Here is a 25483-nt window from a genome sequence, read left to right on the forward strand (position 1 = left end):
ATATTTTTTTATATAGTTGTTAAAATCCCAATTATATCCTTCCATATGCCTATTGCATGTGGCTTTTATGTTCATTCTGATTGACTGCTTGTAACACAATTTCACACTATCAGAATAATTTAAAGCTACTTATAAACTGGTCCTTCTCTGTAATTTTGAAGTGTTTTTCTGGACGTCTTTGCAAATTGTCCAGTTTAACATTTCTTATTCAACTGTCAGGAATGGTCATTATTTGCAGTAGGAATTAGTCAAAATGGGTCTCATATTACTCCTTGGCAGTGCGCTCCCAACACCCAGAGCAGGATGCGTGTTTGAGCTCACAATTATACCGACAGGAACACGTTCCTTACAGAAGACTGGTGCTTCACTCCCCCTTTCCCGCCCTGCACTCCTTCACAAACACATCAGGAAAGTGGGTGGGCAGATTGCCCCAGGCCACCGTCGTGAACTTCCTAAGAGTCCAGTGGCAGAGTTTTGGGGGAAGGTCACCTACGTGATCTCTCAGACGGGGAACCTGGAGTGTGGTTGCTTTTATTTTAATGGAGCCAAATAAAGAATTGAGGGCCAGAACAGAATGAAACCCTCCATCAGAATTCTATCAGAAACTGGCTGACCTGCTGTGTATTTCTAGTATATTCTGCTTTTGTTTGATTTCCTGCATTCATTGTATTTAAACCCCGATATTCAGTAGGATATAGGTTATGTTACATTCATGCATTTAACTTGCAAACACCCATGTGTGTCCTAAATCTTGCTTCATGTTTGCATTTCCAGCTAGAATACCCCTCATTCACCTTCTTGTTTAATGAATGAATTTCTTACTATTGAATCAACTGGGCAAAATCCAGCTTCATCACCTACACCCCCCCTCCCCCACCCACCACTCTCCAGGATAAAAGTCAACCCCCCCCCTCCCGCTTTCCAGCACAGATACATTGCACCCACCCTCTTCCTAAATTTAGATTTCTTTTTTAAAAATATGGATTATAATGCCCTATTTTTCTTTTGCTTAGAGTCTATGGGCTCGATTTTAGGGTCGGGTTACCTGCGGGTTTCCAGTGGGGGGGCCCCGAAAATCCCGATCTCCGATCACGTGACCGGATTCGGACGAAATCCCGGCCACTTCCGGGTACCGCGCTGACGTGCGGGGCTGCGCGCGCAAGCCCCGCTGGTGGGAATCCCGCAGGCAATTAAAGCCAGCGGGGTTCCACTTGAGAGCACTTAACTTGCTCGTTGTGGTCAGTTAATGAGCTGAAGCAGCTGTCAAAAGAGGAAGTGTGGGATTTTACGTTCAAAGCAGTCAGTTTCCCACACTGGGGGAAACAGGACCCTTCAAACCAGGCGTGTTGCAGCCAGCAGCCTGTGGCAGGTGCCAAGGTGCGCTCCACGGGGGAGCGCCCTCACCCACGCAGGAGGCCACTGCGTCACATAGGGCAACCCCTGCCCCCCACCACCCCCCGGCCAAGCCAGAGGACAGACCGACACGAAACCGCAGCCCCAGTCCGAGGACCCACACACCTACCCTGCACAACCCCTCAGACCAACACCTGCCAGTTGGGTGGTGTGTGGACACCCTCGGAGGACGAAGAGCATGACCACCACCAGCAGCCTCGCAGTCCACGCCGTCCGCCGCAGAGACGTGGATCCCCCCAACACGGTGTGGTTGCACGCCCACCTGCACAGCAGGAGGGAGGGCTACCGCAGAGAGAGACGCGTCGCAGAGGGCACTACCCTCGCCACAGGGTCCACAGACCGAGGCGCAGCTCCCCGGACCTCTCCAAGCAGCAGTGCACAGGGAGGCGCAGATTCGCTCGACATGTAGTCGTGGAGATCTGCAGCCTCTTTCATGCCGAGCTGCTCCTGGCTGGCCCCAGCACCAACTGCTTACCTGTCGCTGGCAAAGTCACCACTGTCCTCCACACCTTCTCCTCCGCATCCTTCCAGGGTGCAGCCGGCAACACCGCCGATGTCTCTCAGTTGTCTGCGCGGACGAGCCCTGCAAATACACCTGCACCTACTCTGCAGTAACATGATGGGTGGCATCAGTGGTGGGTCCTCATAGTGATACCCAGGAGCGGGCATTATTGGACACAATGGACAGGATTCGCGGAGACATGGCAGTGGTGGTGTCAATATAATGTGTGCTGTTTGTGGCTCTGAAATTCAATATGGGTAACACCCATGACAAACCCTCAGACACCCTTGTGCACCCCCTTCATGCTGACGAGACGTTTGCCTTACCCTGCCTACTGCACATATGTGATGCATGCCCTGTGGCTGCAGCACAGGTGGTGGCAGGTTGAGTGAGGCTGGCCGTGAGGGAGATGCACGAGAGGGTGAGTATGGGATGGAGCCATGAGATTGTATGAGGATTGGGTCGCGTGTTAGTGGCAGGATGAGTACTGGCGAGGTGAGTAGGTGGAGGTAAGATGAGGATGGGGTGTGAGTGGGCATGAAGGGTGATGTGACAGAATAGTGTTGGCGGTGCCGAAGGAGATTTGGGGTGGGGGCAGTGTTGTGGCAGACGGAGTGTAGGGGAAAGACTTCGTGTTCTCACTGTGGCTGACCTACTGCGGTCATTGCAGCGCCTCCTGCACTGTATGCAGGTGGGCCATATGTTGGTGGCGCAGGTGACCCCCTCTGCCACCTCGAGCCAGGCCTTCTTGGTGGCAGAGGCAGGCCGCTTCCTCCCGCCCGCCGGGGGGAAGATCTGTGTCCTCCCCCTCCTCCTCACCCCATCTGATGATACCTGGGGTGAGGCATCATTAAACTGGGAGCAGCCTTCCCCCTGGGCTGCTCCATGCTGCAATTTGTCCCATTGGTTGCAGCATCTGTCAGTGGAGGACTGCCCCTTTAACTAGAGAGCCTCCAGCTGACAGATCGTACTGCGCATGCGCAGCCCGCCCGACGCGCAGGCCAGCGCCGTGGACCCCGGAGGAGCAGGTAATTGGATCCTATTAGTGGATTGCCTGCTACGATCGCGTGGGCAACCCACTAATTTCGCCGTTCGCGTTTTCGACGCTCCCGGAGGACCACCCGCTGGGAACCCGCAGGCCTGCTAAATTCGAGCCCTATGTAACAAATATATTGGCTGAGACTGTGAGTGGGTGCTCTTGGGGCAGGATAGGTTGAACATCAGACTGTATTATAGCTTTTCTGGCTTCTTGGATGGTAGAATATTAATTTCCATCTTTGAACTGATCCCTATCTAAATGAGTATTTGATGGATATCAAGACCTTAAATTTCCTGTTTTGTATAAATTATCCAGATAATACATCTCACTTACTTTCCATGCAGATCAGCTAGCTATGTCTTTTCATTATCTTAAATGATTTGTATCAATTCAGAATAATAAGGCACCAGCCTGTGGTAAGACCATATTTTAGAAATAGTTGGGTGGGAATGACAGCTCCTCCTTCCACTGGTGGTAAAATAAAAGAAAATAGTAATGTTCCCTATCTGGTAGGGTTTGGGTCCTTTTTCAAATGATAGCATCCTTTGTACACTGTAGCAGCTGGCGGAATTGTGATGCATAATGAGTCGGCGAGATTGACCGTTGGTCTTTTCCTCTCCAATGTTTTCATATGCACTTTGGTTCTGAGGAAACCACGTGCTAAGAATGCCTGTAAAAAATTTAATACTAATATCATGACAGGTGGCAACTAATGTACCCTCCTGCTCCTGCCTTGTATTTCCCCCAGGAACTTTCATCATAAAACCAGTTCATTTTTGACTTGGAAGCAACTTTGTCCCTGACTCGGAAGCAACTTTGTCCCTGACTCGGAAGCAACTTTGTCCCTGACTCCCTAACCAACCTAAAAGAAACATCATAAAAGAAACCCAGCAGCACCTGAGGTGGTTGGGAGAGATCACGGTGTATGAAGGATAGATACTGTCACACGAAGGCCTGACAATGGAGGTATTCTTATTCTTTTTCGTCACTCTGCAGCCTTTGTAGAAGTTCTGCCAAAAGTATACCAATTTAGGAAGGAGGTCCTGCTCCTGCTCGAGCGCTTTAGGCCCTGCTACCAAAACCGATCTGCCAAAAACATCGCCCTGAGTAAATACCAAATTTAAACAGCAATGCCTGGTAAATGTGTGAGGTGTACTCCATGCAGCTGCCTTACAGATACGGCTAATGGAGTCCTAAAAGTCAGTAACGGAAGAGTTAAATAACCTTTTAGATATATGCTGCTTTATTATCGAATTCCTAAATTCTTCTTACCATAAGACACCTAAACTGTCAGAACTTCCTAAAGTCCTGAGCAACTTTAACATTACCTGAAAGTACATTGCTAATAGCAAAGAAATTGTAAAATCATAATTAAGCAGGAAGTAGCCATCTGGCATATCACACCTGTGTTTATGCTGACAATTTTATGGGTCTGTTCATTTGTATCATTATGCACAGCCTGAGGTGCAGATTTGGATGTATTCAGTAAGCACAGTAGCAGTGGGAATGGAAAATTATATACAAGGGAAATTCAAAGGGTTGCAGACAATTAAAGGTAAGTATCAGAAGAACAGCGCAATTTTTTCTTACAGCCGTTAGAAAGTCTCAAAAGGCATTTCAAACCATTGGCAGCCTTTACCAAGGTTGGAGGGGGAAGAGGATGAGAAGTGACAGGTGAAAATGAAGGGAAAGGAAACCCAAGGTACAGGCATGATTCTACAAGCCAGGGCTAGTGCAGCAGAGCTTTGTTCCTGATTTGATGACTGGAGATGGTGCAGTACAAGATGGCTGTGAGGACGGTGGCCCTGTTTGCCACTCCACAGCATCATCTCCATAGGTCAGTATTGCAGCATGCCTGCAAGGAGATGCAGGTAAACATCAGCCCACTGCTGACCATTAGTCACTGGCTGTGCCAGCCCTACCTACGTTGCATAGTAGCTGTAGGTGTCATTTCAGCAGCTGGCACCAACTGGTCCCCATGAAGACCATGGTTATTGCCTGGTTGGTGTGCCAGGGCCTGCAAAAATGGTTAGTGGCATCTTGGCAGGTATGAACAATTAGGCCAAGCTGGCTGTTGATCAAACTGGTTTGCCTTCTTTCATGCAGGAACCAGCAGATAAATAAAAGTCCAGCCCAGGAACCAGCTGAGAAGTGAAGAATGCCCCTGTAAACCAGTAGAGCATAGTGCAGGCCCAGAAGCCAGTGGAGCAGCTTGAATGGAGTCTGGAAGCAAAGGCCAAACTGCCACCTTGGGAGGGCCAGATCTCAGGTGATGGTGAAGGTTAGACAATCAGCAATTAGACTTAGAAACTGGAGGATTGGGAGATTGAGTCAGTCATTAGTTTAGGAGCAGAGAATGGTCCAGGAATCCAGTAGTGGAGTGGAGTAAAGCAAAGCCTAGGAACCAGCTGAAGATTGGGGTCCATCTCAAAAATCAGCAGAGCAGTTTGAAAGGGGTCCAACAGCAGTGTCAGTATTCCCATAGGAGGACATGGACTTTAGTCCCCAGATGAACATGGGCTTGGGCAACCAGGAGGTAGCAGAGCAGCAAAGATTGATCCAGAAGCCAATGGAAGAGTGCAGCAGAAACAGATGGCAAGGGTGCGAGGTCTAGGAGCCAGTGGCACAGTGGAGTTTGATCCAGTAATGCAGTGGAATAGTAGACCGAAGTTCAGAAACCTGAGGAACAGTGGAATACAATCCCCTCTTGACCCAGATGAAATTGAGGAGAAATTGTGTGCTGTGAGCTACTTATTCTCATATCAAATCAAATAAGGCTGACCTATAACTGAACTTGCAGCACACTAACCCTGAAACTGAAACTAATGCTACTAACAAACATGTCTTCCAAGTAAGAAACTTTAAATCACATGCTCAGATTTGAATTGTGGGTCAATCAGCTTATTAAGGGTTATATTATGAACTATGGGAGGCCTATCTGGGTTATTGCAGTACAGCTATTACATTGGCATCTACCGGATGATGTGGAAAATTGCACAAGTTTGTCCTATCCACAAAAACCTTGAACAACTTTACCTGGTTAATTACCAACCTTTCTGTCACCTCCCAATCATCAAAGTTATGGAAGTCATCAATAGTACCATTACGTGACCAAAAACCTGCTTGCCAGTGCTTGGTTTGGGTTCCACCAGAACCACGCAAATCTAGACCTCATCACAGCCTTGATCCAGTCATGGCAGCAAGAAACGATTACCAGAAGAGAAGGGAGAGTAATTGCCAACCAAGGCCAGCCGAAGAATACAGAATGGCAAAGAATGACCAGGTGCCCCATTATCATATTCCCCCAAAATAATTACAGGTACTTATGGAAACCGATTCAGGATTTTTTTTTAGAAAAGGAAAAAGAAAAGCAATGATTGGGTACACATCTTTATTACAGGAACCATATTCAGTACACATTTTTAAGACATGGGTGTACAGTAAGTTGTAAGAAGCAGCTCTTTCAATCAAATTTCATCTTCGGTAAGTATGATCTGCTGTACAAGCACAAGTTCAATACTACAATTCATTTAAAATCAAATGTTCCTCAGTGAACCTCTTTTCACCCAACCAGAACTGACATAGTAACAGATTTACCCCAGCAAAAATACAACCTATTTTTTATTTTAACTTTAGTTCCTACACTAATGAATTGTACTGGACATTTCTAGCTGTGAAATCAACATGAACATTAACAATGCACAGAATCAGCAGGTACCATTAGAAAACTTAAAAAAAAACTGGAGACTCTTTTGTTTTAAACATTTGGTAGTTTTTCTCCCTCTTGCTGTCTGGGTTCCAACAGTAAGAGAGGCAGCAGTCCAAAGTGATGGTCAATAACTCCAGTAAACAGTGTGTTTAGTGCCAGCAGTAAGATGAAAATAAAAGAATGTTAAAATTACTGTTTCACATTGATGATTCCGTTCTTCCCCTCCAACTCCCCAAAGGAAAGTCACATAGAAGGCTTCGCAGCCCCAAATAAAAATAGGATAGCCACACAGGCAATCAGCAATGATGACTAGGACCCAAATAAATGTTAGACGACAATACGGACAAGACCACTGCTTCGTCGGCTGAGAAACCAGCTATTCTCAATTCATTAATTAGCAGAGTCCATTAATATTATGTTTTCTTCTACTGTTTGAGACAATAATTGTTTTTCTTTGAGCCTAAGTAATTACTTTTTAAAAGCTGCAAACAGTAGCTGACACACTGAAGGGGCAGCTAGTCACCTCACTGGTATTTGTAGCTGAAGGATCTTGTGAGGCTGAGCCCGTTGGAACAGTGAAGTTTCAAAATATTGATCACGTTTGGAGGAAAAAAGTCAGTGTATAAACACACAAGTTGAATGATGGCATGGTATTAAGAGGTCTGAGCAGAAATCTATAGTGTGGAAAAAGTATCAGAAGGGAGGGGGGAGGATTCGCAAGTAATTTTATTTGGAAAATGAATAATTTGAAGACAACCCCAGAAATTACCAGTCACTGCAAGTGTCACAACCTGTTTTTAAAGCATATCCGATGAGATACATTGGTGTGAAGCTGCACGTTACTGAACACGCTTCTATTTTTATATTTACACATCTCTAGTTTTCCAGTGACATCTATCTTTCAAGCATCCAGTGGCAAACAGCAACCTTAAAATGATGAATATCCAGAAATTTAAGTATTTTGCTGCAACAATATGGTGACTAAACCCAATCTAGCTGTTGGGTCACAGTGACTACCCCACACCAGGGTAAGTTTTGGTCATTGGTTATTCCTTTTCAGTGAACAATTTTGACACAAAGTGGAAAGATGATTTATTCTGCCATCAGTGCTGCTACCACTGCTGTGACAGGTCACTTGATGGTACACATCTTGTTTCATGTGCGCTGAGCTGTTCAGACTAAAGAATATTATGCCAATGAGGCTGTGGTAAAAGGACTTTCCTTCAGGTACAAGTCTAAATACTTCATGAGTTGTAGATAACACAACATGTGTTGTGCACATACTCGGAGAGATAGCATGTAGTACACAACCAATGCAAGCGCCTAGAATTTATTATCCCCATCCTGCACTTATTCGATGTTTTGAGGGGAAACTCCACAGTTCAGACTGGTGTCATAAAACAACCTCCATTTTCAACCATTTATCATTCTGCTCAGCTGTAAGCCAAGACCACCTTTAGCCATTTGCAGAGGTGTCTTTTCCTCCTTGTTCTCAATGTAAATGCTCGCTCCATGCTCCACCAGCAGCTTGGCTTCCTCAGCCCGATCTTCATCACACGCCAAGTGTCTGCAAAGAGAATTTAAAATCATATGGTCTTATTTCACACTCAAAGTCCAAATACAGTAGGGAGAAAGGTCAGCCATTTTAAGCTGCATATTTGCTGGCAATCTGTTAAAACAAAAATGTATAATGTTATAGTACCAGTTTCCTGATACCACATAGCTGTAGAACTCAGTCATTTATCTTTACTATTTCACAGCTAATCATCTCCACTGCACTCAATGGACAACACATTTTTAGCACTAATTCTTGATGGCATATAGTTCCACAGGCACCATTTTTCATGTGTAAATATTGGCAGTGTTAGTAGGCTGCGGGTCCATGAGGAGAGGATTGGGGTGGGGGGCATGACAGCCTAGCTCTGTTTTGATCTCCCACATGTGCATTTTACAGTAGGGTTCACTGGATTGCAATCAGGACCATGAACCATGGCAGCTTTTTTTTCACCTTCTCTAGCTCTAAATATACTGAGAGCAAAGATAGTGCCCATCACTGCCCTAGCTGAGATTAGCTTACTCAGCACAGTCCACAGATTAAACCAGGTCTGTACAGTTCAGTAGCACTTTTACCCATTGACTATTGGAGTAGCCAAAAGATTGAGCCTGAATTTGTTGAAAAAGTGTGCTATAGTAATGGCGCATCTATGGTGTTTGCCATTATTGTGTAGAAATTCCAGGAAATTATGGCGCGAGTGATTTATGCCATTACTTTCGCCATGCTATAATTGGCTGGGACTTCGGCACTGCACCAGAGAGACGCTCACCGAAAAAGTTGATCGGCTAATTATCACAGCCCGGCCCCCTTTGAAATCAATGGCAATAGCAAATTTGCTGCATATCAGCCAATGTTCACGTCGGTGGCACTTAGACTGAAACATAATGGCACTGGAGACCTGGCAGTAGCATCATGATTTGTTTATTCAAGAAGATGGTTGGATCTGATGCCTCATTATCCACGCATAGTTCACACAAGATCAATACAAACAGAATCCCCAGACCCACTCTCATAAATCAAATTCAAAGCACTATGAGACATTTCTGAGAGACTCCATAAGGCACTATATAAACACAAGTCTTTGTAGTTATCAGTTTTATAAATCAACAACCCACCTGAATTTAAAATCTATAAGTAATAACGTAGGCAAGAGTTAAATTATACATCCGGGGAACAAGAAGAAAACACACCTTCGGTAATATAATAATTCAGATGCAATTAGAAACCGAAGTTAGCTGCGTTCACTTTTTGGGTTTGTCCAGTTTGGAATGTTTTTGGCACTTTCGGAATTGCAATTAAACATTGGCAATATATGGAGAATTGAAAATGAGCTTTAATCACTAGTGGGAACATCAACAACCGCAAACTGGTGACGTTTCACAGAGACTGCTCTCGCTGTCGAACAGTCCAGCCTCGTTAAGCAAGTGGATTTTATGGCATCAGAATGTCACGTTGTATCAGCAAATAGGTGCCCAATAGATATTATCTTAACAATGAAATAGTTTATGTGAAAGTCCTCTTGGTGCCATGTAAAACATTTACAGGCGAGAATGATAGCAATGCCTGCGTTTATACTACTATTTCCTTTTTAAAAACTTTGGGGGGGGGGGCGGGGAAGGTGTGCGTGTGCTAGGGGAAAAACCTCTTAGATATTCCTAAATGCCAGTTTCCCAAATTGACTATTTACAAAAGCAGACACAATCCCCGGCACCGTGGATCTGTATTGAACATTGGCTGCACCGCTTCGGACTTGCTATAGTGCATTCTAATCAGTTCTCCGGTAAATTGTGGAATAAATCCGCCACTGTAGGATCAGGGAGTACAGCAGTCTAACTGATTGAGTTAGTCGCCAATATCACCATTTCAGCTAATTCCAGGCCAATATTTTCAACATTATTATAAATAATGGTCTTACAGCACTAAATTAAAACTTGCAACATTCACAAACCACTCAAGGTTCACTATTGGTTCAGGATTCAATCAGAAATGCTCAGTTGAATTACTACATTTTATCTCACTTGAAGGATTATCATGGTGCTATATCATTACAAAATGCCACCATCTTTTTCCCTCTCTACAAGCACACCCACATGGAAATGGTTACTGATAGTTTTCCAAACAAATAAAACCTTTAAAATGTTGAAGTTTCTTTTTTCCTTCCCTCAAGAACCTCTGCTGCAAGAGTTAAAATAATGTTTCAGCAACATTTTACAGTAGAATGCCGTCTTAACACATTAATTGAAGTACTGGTCTGACGATGCAGAACCACAATTTTGAAAGGTCAAAACCAAGGGCGCCAACTAAGGTGCGATATCAGATCTCAATATAGCTGGCATAAGACTCAGGTCTAGAAATTGGTCCACGCAGCACCCGTGTTTTAGGCGCTACTTGGATTACTAAAGCCTGAATATGACAGGCAGCAAGCGTGTGCTTACTTCTGACCAGAAGTGTCAGTCATATTAGGGAAGGATAAACAAGAGGTGCCCTTTACCCATACACAAGTAAGGGGTTCAACGTCTGTTTGAGGTCCTCTTTCCAAGATAGGTTTGCCCTGAGGCAGCCAGCGCCATCACAGGCTGTACTCCGGGAAACCAGCCCCAGGGATCACCTTCAACAAAAGGTGGTAAGTAACTTACCTGAATGTGGAACTGGGAGGTAAACCCCGCCCCTCCAATCGCCACGTCTCCTGACAACCGATCCCCCCCCCACCCCAATCAGCCCCATCAACCTCCTCTCCCGGCCCTTGCCCTCCTCTGCCGACTTCTGATTCCCCCCACTTCCCACAATTCCCAGACTCCCGGCCCCAATTCCACTTCTCTGAGGGCCTCTGTAACAACTCTCACTGTTGGGCTCCGATGCCGCATCGGCTCCATTATAATGAGGCCCGAGGCCCAATATCTGGGGAGCTTCGGGCCTCAACATCCTGGTGCAAGAAATCACAGCTTCTTTAATCAGCCAACCCAGGTTACGATCATCGTAATAAGTTATGTTTTGTGACCCTGGGCTGCCCTTATCCCACACAGTTACACTGTATGTTTGGTATTGGAGCGAAAACACAAATTTATATTTAGATCATCAGAAAGTCCCAAAGTGCTTTACAGCTAATGAATTATTTTGAAGTGTAATCATTGTGGTTACATGGTCAAATGCAGCAGGCAATTATTCACACTGTAAGGTCCCACAAATACAGAGAAAGATAAATGACCAGTTGTACTGTTTTGGCGATGTTGGATTGAGGGATGAATATTAGCTAAGACATTAAGAGAATTCCCCGGTCTCCTTTGATTAGTGCCATGGGATCTTTTACGTCCACTTGAAGAGGGTGGGGCTTTGGTTTAATGTCTCAGCACTGCAGTGAATTTGCAACTTAGATTACGTGCACGAGGGCTTGAATCCATGACCTTCTGACTTGGCGGTAAAAGTGCCACCACTAGCCAAACTGACACTTGTGGTGCCAAAGATTGTGCCGCACCAATATCAAGTGTGAAATACAAAGAGTTCAGTGTTGACAGCAAGACTACTTGCAGCAGTGGTCTCACATCACTATTGCTGTACACTGGCTCAGGTACAAAGTACTGCCAATAAACTAGTTCGTAAGCAAGTCTAGAGGTAACAAAGGCATGGATGAGAGTTTCAGCAGCAGTTGAGCTGAGGCAGAGGTGGAAGTAGGTGGTCTTGGTGATGGGAGCAGATGTCTGGTCGGAAGCTCATCTCAGGGTCAAATAGGATGCCAAAGTAGCGAACGGTCTGGTTCAGCCTCAGGCAGTGGCCAAAGAGAGAGATAGAGTCGGTGGCTTGGGAACAGAGTTTATGGCGGGGACTGATGACAATGGCTTCGGTCTTCCCAATATTTAGTTGGAGGAAATTTTTGCTCATCCAGTACTGGATGTCTATTATTATAGTAAATTGGAGCTGTGTCCCCATAAACCAGAAAATCTAATTATTAAGTAAACAGAGGCGTGGGTTATTCAGAGTTTAATTGTTGTTTAATCAGGGGGATGGAAATATGCTTACAAGTTTCAAGCTAGAGGTCGCAGATCAAAAGCAACAAGCAATTTCAAATGTAAAACAAAGCAAGATGTTTGCAGTGTGACATTTGGAGTTGAATGTCTGTGTGCACTGATGTTTAGCTTTTAATATCGTTAACAGATCTTCCATGGCGTTGCTCACAGTAAGTAGATAATATGGGACAGGGGCAGCACAAAGTGTTGTAGGATAGCCAGCAGTTGGGAAAAAAAGAGTTGGGCTAATATGTACCTATTAGAATTGTTATGAAGCAGGTGTTTTTTGATTGGATCCTGGAAATTTGTCTTTCCATTATCTCTCCATTTTTTGATCAGCAAGGGAGTCAAAGGATATGGGGAAAAGGTGGGAAAGTGGACTAGAGGTAAAAATCAGATCAGCCATGATCTCATTGAATGGCGGAGCAGGCTCGAGGGGCCGAATGGCCTACTCCTGCTCCTATCTCTTATGGTCTCCCACAACTGGATGAAGAGCATAAATAAATCTTTCGGTGGGCAATTATTGTTTTCAAGTTCTCAGTATATATAAAAAAAAAGCACTGGTACTATGATCACATCTCTCACGCTAGCTCACTCTCTCATAAAAACTAAGCACTTGATAATACCTTTTGCGTGAAACATTCTTTAAAAAACACTTTTTAAAATGAATGAGGCCTGAAATTTGTAGAGAACTGATACTTGTCAGGGGGGGGATGGGGAAGACAAAAGTAGTTTAGAGTTATATTTCAGGTTTTACCCTTATATCGCACATGAACTACACCCCTTTAAAAGAAGTAAGGTACTTACAGTGGTGTGTTTCCCTCCAAGTCCTGGAGGTTTGTAGAGGCAGTGTGCTTCAGCAAGAGCTGCACAAGACGGAGGTTTCCTTTTGCTGAAGCTCTGTGCAAGGGAGTAGAGTGGATATTGTCTGTAATATTAGGGTCAGCTCCATTCTCTAACAACATGCGAGCAATCTATAGCAACAGATAGTGTCAACAGAATTAGGGTTTTTAAAAAAGCAGTTTGCTGCTTACAATACTAAACACATCATTAAAGGGTAGTGACATCGAGCGATGGGATGCAGGTTTGATCCTAAAACTCTGCAGCCATCCTGCGGAGAAGAGAAAGACAAAGGGGGAGTTATCAACTTCATCAGCAACTGGCTGACCAGGCATAAGGCTGGCAATAGACTTGCCCTCTCATTCAACTACAGGAAACCCAGGAATACCTCCACAAAGATGAACAAACCAAAATGAAGCATATAGAGAATAATCCAATCAACCATCAAAATAAAACAGAATACACTAGTAAACTGCCAATTGCATTGCCCATTTTAATATACAAGATGGTGACAAAGTTGGGAGACTTCAGAAACTCCCTCCACAGCACCACCTACTCACCAGAACATACGACTACAGTGTTACAGACACGGTTTACATACAAATGGGGGGTGAAATTGGCAGTGGGTGGTAGATAGCACCCAAGGCCAATTTTACTCCCAGGATTTTCATTCTAAACATCTTCATGGGCAGTTTCAACGTTAGATACTTACATAAAAGTGTGACCAAAAATCATGACAACAGCAAGTGCATGCATAGACAAGATCTTTAAATACGTATTAAAACAAAGTGTCCATCTAAGTTAGCTCCTCCAGTCTGTTCAATTTTTAAACTGGCTGTAGAGCTGCTTTGAGTAAATTACAAGACACATGACTGATGGTAATCATGTCCTCATTATAAATAGTCCTTCAGGGCCAAGCACTTTCACCATAACTTGTGACTTGTCATAAGATGTAATGTTCCAGGAGGTGGCATGAAACACAATCTTAAAACGTTTAGAATTACAGCCCAGTCCTCTAAACTTGTACAGAATCTTTGTTAAACCACACATGGAGTACTGCAAACAGTTCTGGTCTCCACACTATAAAAAGGATACAGAGGCACTGGAGAAGGTGCAAATAAAATTTACTAGGATGATACCAGAAATTAGATGTTACACCTATCAAGATAGATTGAATAGACTGGGGCTCTTTTCTCTAGAAAAAAGACTGAGGGGTGACCTGATTCACTCAATGTGATATCAAGAAATGGCTGAGTGCACTGGATATAGCAAAGGCTATGGGCCCCGACAACATCCCGGCTGTAGTACTGAAGATTTGTGCTCCAGAACTAGCTGCGCCTTTAGCCAAGCTGTTCCAGTACAGCTACAACACTGGCATCTACCCAACAATGTGGAAAATTGCCCTGGTATGTCCTGTCCACAAAAAGCAGGACAAATCCAATCCGACCAATTACCGCCCTATCAGTCTATTCTCAATCATCAGCAAAGTGATGGAAGGTGTCGTCGACAGTGCTATCAAGCGGCACTTACTCACCAATAACCTGCTCACAAATGCTCAGTTTGGGTTCCACCAGGACCACTCGGCTCCAGACCTCATTACAGCTCTGGTCCAAACATGGACAAAAGAGCTGAATTCCAGAGGTGAGGTGAGAGTGACTGCCCTTGACATCAAGGCAGCATTTGACCGAGCGTGGCACCAAGGAGCCCTAATAAAAGTGAAGTCAATGGGAATCATGGGGAAAACTCTCCAGTGGCTGGAGTCATACCTGGCACAAAGGAAGATGGTAGTGGTTGTTGGAGGCCAATCATCTCAGCCCCAGGACATTGCTGCACGAGTTCCTCAGGGCAGTGTCCTAGGCCCAACCATCTTCAGCTACTTCATCAATGACCTTCCCTCCATCATAAGGTCAAAAATGGGGATGGTCGCTGATGATTGCACAGTGTTCAGTTCCATTCGCAACCCCTCAAATAATGAAGCAGTCCGGGCCCGCATGCAGCAAGACCTGGACAACATCCAAGCTTGGGCTGATAAGTGGCAAGTAACATTCGTGCCAGACAAGTGCCAGGCAATGACCATCTCCAACAAGAGAGAGTCTAACCACCTCCCTTTGACATTCAACAGCATTACCATTGCCGAATCCCCCACCATTAACATGCTGGGGGTCACCATTGACCAGAAACTTAACTGGACCAGCCATATAATTACTGTGGCTACAAGAGCAGGTCAGAGGTGAGTGACTCACCTCCTGACTCCCCAAAGCCTTTCTACCATCTACAAGGCACAAGTGAGGAGTGTGATGGAATATTCTCCACTTGCCTGGATGAGTGCAGCTCCAACAACACTCAAGAAGTCATCACCATCCAGGACAAAGCAGCCCGCTTGATTGGCACCCCATCCACCACCCTAAACATTCACTCCCTTCACCACCGGCGCACAGTGGCTGCAGTGTGTACATCGGAACATGGGAACAGGAGTAGGCCATTCAGCCCCACGTGCCTGCTCCGCCATTTGATAAGATCATGGCTGATCTGTGATCTAGCTCCATATACCTGTCTTTGGCCCATATCCCTTAATACCTTTGGTTGCCAAAAAGCTATCTATCTCAGATTTAAATTTAGCAATTGAGCTAGTATCAATTGCCGTTTGTGGAAGAGAGTTCCAAACTTCTACCACTCTTTGTGTGTAGAAATGTTTTCTAATCTCACTCCTGAAAGGTCTGGCTCTAATTTTTAGACTGTGCCCCCTACTCCTAGACTCCCCAACCAGCGGAAATAGTTTCTCTCTATCCACCCTATCTGTTCCCCTTAATATCTTATAAACTTCAATCAGATCACCCCTTAACCTTCGAAACTCCAGAGAATACAACCCCAATTTGTGTAATCTCTCCTCGTAACTTAACCCTTGAAGTCCGGGTATCATTCTAGTAAACCTACGCTGCACTCCCTCCAAGGCCAATATGTCCTTCCGAAGGTGCGGTGCCCAGAACTGCTCACAGTACTCCAGGTGTGGTCTAACCAGGGTTTTGTATAGCTGCTGCATAACTTCTGTCCCCTTGTATTCCAGTCCTCTAGATATAAAGGCCAGCATTCCATTAGCCTTATTGATTATTTTCTGCACCTGTTCATGACACTTCAATGATCTATATACCTGAACCCCGAAGTCCCTTTGGATATCCACTGTTTTTAACTTTTTACCATTTAGAAAGTACCTTGTTCTATCCTTTTTTGATCCAAAGTGGATGACCTCACATTTGTCTGCATTGAATTCCATTTGCCACAGTTTTGCCCATTTACCTAATCTATCAATATCGCTTTGTAATTTTATGTTTTCATCTACACTGCTTACAATGCCACCAATCTTTGTGTCATCGGCAAACTTAGATATGAGACTTTCTATGCCTTCATCTAAGTCGTTAATAAATATTGTGAATAATTGAGGCCCCAAGACAGATCCCTGCGGGACTCCACTAGTCACATCCTGCCAATGTGAGTACTTCCCCATTATCCCTATTCTCTGTCACCTTTTGCTCAGCCAACTTCCTAACCAAGTCCATAATTTTCCTTCGATTCCATGGGCTTCTATCTTAGCTAACAGTCTCTTATGTGGGACCTTATCAAATGCCTTCTGGAAGTCCATATAAATAACATCCATTGACATTCCCCTTCCACTACTTTAGTCACCTCTTCAAAAAATTCAATCAGGTTTGTCAGGCACGACCGACCTTTCACAAATCCTTGCTGGCTCTCTCTGATTAACTGAAAATTCTCGAGGTGTTCTGTCACCCTATCCTTAATTATAGACTCCAGCATTTTCCCCACAACAGATGTTAGGCTAACTGGTCTATAATTCCCCGGTTTCCCTCTCTCTCCTTTCTTAAAAAGTGGAGTGACATGTGCAATTTTCCAATCTAGAGGGACAGTTCCTGAATCTAGAGAACTTTGAAAGATTATAGTTAGGGCATCTGCAATGTGCTCACCTACTTCCTTTAAAACCCTGGGATGGAAACCATCTGGTCCTGGGGATTTGTCACTCTTTAGTGCTATTATTTTCTTCATTACTGTTGCTTTACTTGTGTTAATTTTATCGAGTCCCTGTCCCCGGTTCAATATTCGTTTTCTTGGGATTTCCGGCATGCTATCCACAGGATGCACTGCAGCAACTTGCGCAGGCTTGTTCGAAAGCACCTCCCAAACCCGCGACCTCTACCACCTAGAAGGACAAGAGCAGCAGGCACATGGGAACAACACCACCTTTACGTTCCCCTCCAAGTCACACACCATTCCGACTTGGAAATATATCGCCGTTCCTTCATCGTCGCTGGGTCAAAATCTTGGAACTCCCTTCCTAACAGCACTGTGGGAGAACCTTCACCACACGGACTGCAGCGGTTCAAGAAGGTGGCTCACCACCACCTTCTCAAGGGCAATTAGGGATGGGCAATAAACGCCGGCCTCTCCAGCGACACCCACATCCCATGAACGAATAAAAAAAAATAGGTCTTTAAGATTATGAAAGGGTTTGATAGGGTAGACGAAGATAAGATGTTTCCACTTGTGGGGGAGACCAGAACTCATAGGGGCCATAAATCTAAAAGATAGTCACAACAAATCCAATAGGCAATTCAGGGGAAGCTTCTTCACCCAGAGAGTGGTAAGAATGTGGAACTCGCTACCACAAGGAGTAGTTGAGGCGACTAGCATAGATGCATTTAAGGGGAAGCTAGAAAAACACGTGAGGGAGAAGGGAATAGAAGGATGTGTTGATAGGGTTAGATGAAGGGTGGGAGGAGGCTCACATGGAGCATAAACACTGGCATGGACCTGTTGGGCTGAATGGCCTGTTTCTGTGCTGTACATTCTTTGTAATTGTTTGTAATTCTTTGAGAGGGGACTTATTTTAATGAATCGAAGGTTCTTGTGGATTAATCAAGGTAGCTTCATCAGTAGATTCTTGGACTCTTCTTCAGAGGCCAGGCACTGAATTCCAGCCACTAATGGATACGTGAACTCACCCAGGAGGGGAAGTGATTCTGTCATGCACCATGAATGTAAGGAATCTTACAACACCAAGTTATAGTCAAACAGTTTTATTTGAAAATCACAAGCTTTCGGAGGCTTTCTCCTTCGTCAGGTGAGTGATGGAGAAAGCCTCCAAAAGCTTGTGATTTTCAAATAAAACTGTTGGACTATAACCTGGTGGTGTAAGATTCCTTACATTTGTCCACCCCAGTCCATCACCGGCATCTCCTCATCATGCACCATGAAAGCAGATTTGGTCAGATGATCATTAAGTCAGACTGATGAACTGAATGACAAAGTCAGAAGTAGATCATTTAGGGCGATTGAGATTATGAAATGAAAAGTAATATGCTATGTTTATAATCCTTTAAACCATTGATCAGAAGTTACAATTATGGTTTTAAAAGCCTAAGCTCATTCTCACATCACAGCCGAGGGTGAGAGGCAGGACAAACATTTCAAAGTAAAGAAATGTTCAGAACTCAGCATAATTGAGCATTATGTAAAGAGGTTATAGTTCAAGACTGCAGTCCACAACTTAGACCAGGAAGTGATACAAGCCACACCAGTTCATTACGTTTGCATTTTTCAAGTAACAAATAAGTCAATTGTCTTATCGAATACAAGTGATTTTATGTGGGCTATGTGGTCACAGTGCCATCAGTCAGCACTCTAGACTAAAGAATGAACTGAACTGGATTGAATTATATCGCCTTAACTGGCAAAATTAACATTGATCCATTGTTGGATCATATGTTGGATAACAGATAGCTGAGAGCCATTATCTAGTGGCTGTCAAGCAAGTCAGGAACAGAAGCAGAGGTTAAGCCATTGTGTCACTCTGACATTATCAGGCAGTGAACCTACCTTTTGTCAAGATCTGTAATATTCCCTCTGTGCTTCGCCCTCTGTACACAATACAAATACATCTGCATGCTAAAAGGAGGTTTGTAGTCTCGAATACAAAACATATGCAGACAAAAAAAAAGAGAAAAAGCACCAGAAGAGACTACGTGAAGTACAGAGAATGCAAGCCAGTGTCTTCAGGAGAACTAGCTGTTGAGTCAAATGATCCATGAGTAGGTGGGGGAAATCATCCTCAAACTAATGAGAAATGCAAAGTTACAGATATTGACTTCTGGCAATTAGGTGATGCAGGAATTGCTAAGCACCATCTGAAGTGCATCTGACTCCAAATCATAACAGGTTGTTTTTAAATTGATTTCCAGCATTTGCAGTTTCTCCTTTAATTATTATTACACTAGTCAATCTCCTGTGGCATTGTACAGAGAGAGTCTCGACCAAGTGTAGCCTTGAGATCAAGCAGAGATAGTGGGCAGGAAATAACTGGACCAGGGGTGCGCAGATGTAATTCAGTCCCTGTTTTGAAATCATACGTTCTGTCCTTATTTTTGTATTTCTATTATAAATTCCTATGTACACATTTAAAATGGAAACTTGTCACATTGTAATTACACCCACCTGCCTGTGGGGGTTTGCAGCACCTCCACTATGGGAAAGAGTGTAATTACAGCCTGACAAGCTTCACGTAGGGAGTTTCCATTATAAATGTAGACATAAGAATTTATAATGGAAAAAAGGTAACATAAACTGGTTACTCCCCAGTAATCAACTAATCCCAGTATTCTATTCTCAGGACAGATCCGATGCACTAACCATACTGGCCAAGTCAGGTCATCTCAAAACTATATTTTACATGCAAATATGCGTCTTATGGTGAACCAGACCATTTGCAACCTTGGGGCCCTATCTGACCGAGATGAGCTTCCGACCACATATCCACTCCATCATCAAGACCGCCTACTTCCACCTCCGTAATATCGCCCGTCTCCGCTCATCTGCTGCTGGAATCCTCATCCATGCCTTTGTTACCTCTATACTTGACTATTCCAATGTCTCCCATCTTCCACCCTCCATAAACTTGAGCTCATCCAAAACTCTGCTGCCCGTATTCTAACTCGCATGAAGTTCTATTCACCCATCACCCCTGTGCTCGCTGACCTACATTGGCTCCCAGCCCAGGAACGTCTCGATTTAAAAATTCTCATCCTTGTTTGCAATTCCCTCCATGGCTTCGCTCCTCCCTATCTCTGTAACCTCCTTCAGCCCTACAACCCTCCGATATCTCTGCGCTCTTCCAATTCTTGCCTCTTGCGCATCCCCAATTTTAATTACTCTGCCATTGGCAGCCGTGCCTTCAGCTGCCTAGGCCCTAAGCTCTGGAATTCCCTCCCTAAACCTCTCCGCATTTCTACCTCTCCTGCCTTTAAGACACTCCTTAAAACCTATCTCTTTGACCAAGCTTTTCGTGACCTGACCTAATATCTGCTTATGTGGCTCAGTGTTAAATTTTGATTGATAATCACTCCTGTGAAGCGCCTTGGGACGTTTTACTACATTGAAGGCACTATATAAATGCAAGCTGTTGCTCACAGTAAGTTGGATGCTACAAACACACGTATTTAGGCACAAAGGCATTTCTCTGTTCTTTTGAAGTTTAGTATGTGTGTTCTTTGTTATCTCTGCTTATTTTGGTTGTCCACTGTCCAGCGGAGCAGGCTCGAGAAGCCGTATGGCCTACACCTGCTCCTATATCTTCTGTCTGTGTTCTTAAGGTTTCCTGTGAGTCCTAATCTGTCTTTTTGCTTTTGTAGGCCTCGCTCTGTTTTTATCCTCGAGTTTATTGTTTTTCTGTGTATGTGCTCTTACACTCATATCTGTTTTATTTACATGTTTGCCTTTGTGGTTATTTGGTTGTGTAGGGGGTCAGTGGGCCATGGAGATAACCTGCGGTTGGAAGAGGACTGCAAGAAAGTCTGGGGTCAGAGAGAGCATGGTGGGTGAAAAGAGTGAAATTTATAAAAAGAAAAAGACATAGACTGCATCAGTAGCAGGTCAGCAGGGTGGAAGTGGCAAGTGGGTGGGTGACAAGGGAGCAAAATGTTTTCTTTTTAAAATGAACAGTGGCCAGTAGTTGATTCAGCAAGAGGAGCAGAGCAGACTGCTAGGGAAGCAGAGGAGTAAATGATGGAGGGCCACACGAAATGTTGAATTCAGGAACAGGGTAGTGGCAGGAAGCTGCAGAGCAAGAGTTTTTTTTTGAACAGCATCCTAATGTATATGCACGATACACTCTCAACATCCTTCCTATATCTTCATCTAGATATTTAGTGATTGCACCTTTAAAGATTCCAAATTTTTCCTTCGTGGATGTTGAAGTAACTGGTCTGTAATTCTCTGGGTTAGGCCTGTGTCCATTTTGCAAAATGGGTATGAGGACATTGGAGCTAGAATGCCTGTAACCACTGTCTGACTTTATTGATTACACTTTTTTAAAAAAAAAGCAAACCAGGGTTCTGACCTGCAGCTGTCACCTTGGCTCAGTTGGCAGCATGGTCACCTGAGTCAGGTGGTTGTGGGTTCAAATCCTACTACAGACATCAGCACATAATCTAGACTGACATTTCAGTGCCGTACTGAGTGAGTGCTGCATTGTTAGTGCTGCCACCTTTTGGATAATACATTAAGTGGAGGCCTTGTCTGCCTTCTGGGGCAATATTAAAGATCCAATGAGACTATTCAAAGATGACTGGGGGATGAGGGTTCTCCTGGCATCCTGGCCAACATTCCTCCCCTCAAACAACACCAAGATTATCTGGACATTCATCTGCTGTTTGGGGCCTTGCTGTGCCGCATTTGCCTGCATGACAGTGACCACGCTTCAAAAGTAATCCATAGCTCGTAGAGTGTTTTGGGATGTCCTGAAGATCTCAAAGGTTCTATACAAGTGCCACCTGAAGAGCAATTAAACTCTGACCTCACCCAGTGGCTTTAAGGGAGTACAATCTCATTTTAGAAGAATTATACATTGTGCGTTACATGATGGAACTCTTCAATCCTTATAAAAATAGCCACCCGCGATCCGCTAGTAATATCAGAACACGTCAGTAACATATCAAAAACATGTCAGTGCACGTAGATATCTACAGAGGGAAAAGAATCTTAAAGTGCTGCGTTTTTCCGAGATGGAGCCTGAAACCGATCGGCAAAGTTTCCTAACCGAATTGCAATCTGAGTGGCCCAAGGTGCCACTTCCTTAGCAATTAGACTCTTGACCTTTAAAAAAGAGAAGTAGGTCCATTCAGTCAGACTAATGTGGTATTACTGTCTTGTCCTTATATAAAAGAGCATGTCATCTGACTTACTGTGAGAAAATACCACTTCTTCTAGTACATATATATTTTTTTAAAGTTGTGTTTAGCATGCAACTGATGCATCATATCACGGTTTCAGTGTCAGAAGTGTAACATGCAAATTCTTTGCGGCTAAAAGTTCAAATTCCTTATTCCTAAACCAACACGTCACAACCAAGAGATAGGGAACATACAAATCAAACATGAGGAAGGCGGAGAAACTTTCAACAAGGAACTATTAAGGATATGTGAAAACAATTTTTAAAAACATGAGCCATCAGCAAAATCTACCAATAAAGACAGAAGGATCAAATCATAGCACCAGACTTTTTTTGAAAATCCTTACTGCCACTATCTTGGGTTCTCCACTAAACTGAAGACATATTACTAGAAATAAAGTTTGTAACAATTAGACATGAAAAATACAATATTTACCATTAAGTGATTGGGCGCAACCTAAACAATTGTATTTTCTGTGTTTGAAATGCCTACAATCATGTTTTCTGTCAGCAGCCTGTACTGATGTGAGAACCTCATGTTCCCAGAAGTATCACTGTCAACTGAAGACACTCAGTTGTGAAGCAGGCTAGAGCTATCAGCATTCACCAATGCCTACAAGTTCTAAAAATGTTTACGATTGAGTGAGACTGGCCAGTTGCAATTTGTCAGGATTTTCTGGTTCTTCGCCCAGCTCCTCCCAATTGATAGAGAATGAAAACTCCCAAGACAAAAATCAAAATGTCCCCCTCCTGATTGTGATCCAATGACTCCTGTTGGAAAGTGCCCAGGTGGATGCCTAGTGAGGTCAGGATTGGGCTTAGTAGTAATGCACGTTATGACTGAATAGCCTGCTGACACACCAATTTGGCTTACACGTGCAAAATGGCTACTTAGGTGAATACTAAAGGGCTGCAGATATTTGTGCTGCCACATCCCAACCTGAGTCCACCTCTGGCAGAAAGGAAGTGTTCAGTGGATAGGTCACAGTATAAATGTAGATGGGAGGAAGTCTAGTTATCTACATCTTATGCTTTCTGTATAAATTACAAGCTAGAAATGTTAGGATGGCCAACAGTATTAGTTTATCTGGACTGCTGTAAAAACTTGTTATTGCCAATCTTCATTTTGGGACAGACACTGTCAGAAAGACAGATAAAAAACAAAACATTGCAAATCTACATTTTTATGCCTGCACTGAATCTCTGGGCAAATCAAGAAGAAAGTAGGATATGTAAGTTCTGGATTAAGAACTGCTGGAATGTCAGAAAATAAGGAAGAGGAACATGACACTGAACATTTCCAGGAACCATACTGAAGTTTGCACTGGAGTGAGAAAGAGACTATAAACTGGTTACAGCTGATGGAGCAAGTACATCTTCAAAAGAAAGTTTAATAGCCATTGTACTGTTCTGCATATGCTTTTACTTATTAAAATGACTAAATAAAACCTAGTATCTCAACTTGGACCTAAAACAAACTAGAGTGTGGCATGTTGATATTCATGTCTTCTGGGACAACTAGTTGTGAAGTAAGGGTGCAGGGAGCACTGGTGAACTAGAATCAGTGATTCCCAAGGATACAAGATCTTTACAGGGACTGAAATCTGAGAGGCTGCAGTTTGTGCAATGTAGAGGATATGAGATCTGCTTACAGAGAGTGCAGTGAAATGGTTGAAAGGGCTCATTAACGTACTCTAAACCTCGATCACAAGTGAGTATCAGAGGGCTGTGGGTGTTCAGGGAACCACAATCCAATATGAATCATCACCTCAGGAGAGATGGGGAAGTGAGCAAAAATAAAATAGGATATTGACTAAATAGAAATTGACTCAATATATTTAAACGTTAGTCCAATACCTCATATCGGTTTCGAGAGGCGGCATAGTGCAGCGGTGAGCAACCATTCTGATTGACAACATTGACCTGTGCTCCTTTATCAATCAGCACCTTCACGATTTCCTCTCGACCTGCTGATGCAGCAATGTGGAGGGGAGTCCAGCCGACCTATAAAAAATAAAAACCGTCAATCAGCACACCAGTTCAAGGGCTCAATAGAACACAAGAAATAGGAGGAGTAGGCCATACAGCCCCTCGAGCCTGCTGTACCATTCAATAAGATCATGACTGATCTTCAACCTCAACTCCACTTTCCCGCCCGATCCCCATATCCCTTGAATAGAATTCTAGACTTAAGAAACAGAAAATGCTGGAAATATACAGGTCAGTCAGCAACTATCAAGAAAAAAAATGCAGATGTACGTACACCCTTTATCAGATTGATTATAATCGTAACCCATCTTTTCTGTTTACAGCTGCTGACTGCCCTATGTATTTCCAGCATTTTCTGTCTTTTATTTCAGATTTTCAACATTTGCAGTTTTTCCTTTTTAGAATTCTAGACTTACTATTTAACTTTTGTTAAAATATTACATAGAATTGAAAATTTGTACTGTTCAGGGCTAGATTTTTAAACTGAGTCCCAGTAATGGATGTTCTCAGACCAAATATTACAATTGGATGCAAGATCAAGGCTTCTCTGTAATCTGCCCCAAAAATGTGACTTAATTCTCTTGAGCACCCTCTTATGATATGAGTGTAGATGACAACCTAGTGAATCTTTCTCCATAATTGGATACTTCTGTGTTATAGAGCAAGAAATTGGTTTAGACTGCCCAAACTCATTTCACTTAGGACCATTATAGTGAGTAGAGATCCAACTGGGAAGAGGTGAAAGGACTTCCCTAGTGCAATTGAGATACTGCAGAAGGCAGGATCTTGTTTTTGAATAGGACATTTTTTTAAAAAAACACCAGAACTTGGCAAAATTATCACTTGGCAAGCTCACTGAGAGAAGTCACAAAAATAGTTGGATTGGAAAACAGAAGTCTGATACTGGAAGGGTAAGGTTGCACTTTTGATGTTAGAGTTAAAGCACATTCATGCTACTTGGTAGAGGGAGCTTTATTCCACATCTCAAAGGCCTAGGAGTGCTTAACACTGTATGTGGTGCCAAAGATGGAAAAATGTTCAATTTTTCAACACTATAAATCCTACTTTGATTTATGCAAAATTCATCTAAAAGAAATGAATGCTCCTAAATGTGATTTGTTTCAGTAGATCGTTCTATGCTTTAGTAGTGGAGACTTATAAATAAAAGTGACTGTTTTAGATATGTAGAGTTTTGGGCCCAAT

The 25483-nt window shown here is 43.6% G+C and overlaps 1 protein-coding gene across 1 annotated transcript in view; it reads right to left on the reverse strand.

The window, feature by feature from the left end:
* Positions 1-6331: 6331 nt before the first annotated feature.
* Positions 6332-25483, reverse strand: part of psmd10 (proteasome 26S subunit, non-ATPase 10) — a 30739-nt gene continuing 11587 nt past the window's right edge. Inside the window, exons 3-5 of the mRNA XM_067997211.1 lie at positions 24149-24295; positions 13027-13193; positions 6332-8230 (exon numbers count right to left, since the gene is read on the reverse strand). Of these exons, the coding sequence (XP_067853312.1) occupies positions 8077-8230; positions 13027-13193; positions 24149-24295 (468 nt within the window). The 3' untranslated portion in view covers positions 6332-8076. The remainder of the gene's footprint in view (positions 8231-13026; positions 13194-24148; positions 24296-25483) is intronic.

The sequence above is a fragment of the Heptranchias perlo genome, chromosome 15 (genome assembly GCF_035084215.1).
Source record: "Heptranchias perlo isolate sHepPer1 chromosome 15, sHepPer1.hap1, whole genome shotgun sequence".
Classification (NCBI taxonomy): domain Eukaryota; kingdom Metazoa; phylum Chordata; class Chondrichthyes; order Hexanchiformes; family Hexanchidae; genus Heptranchias; species Heptranchias perlo.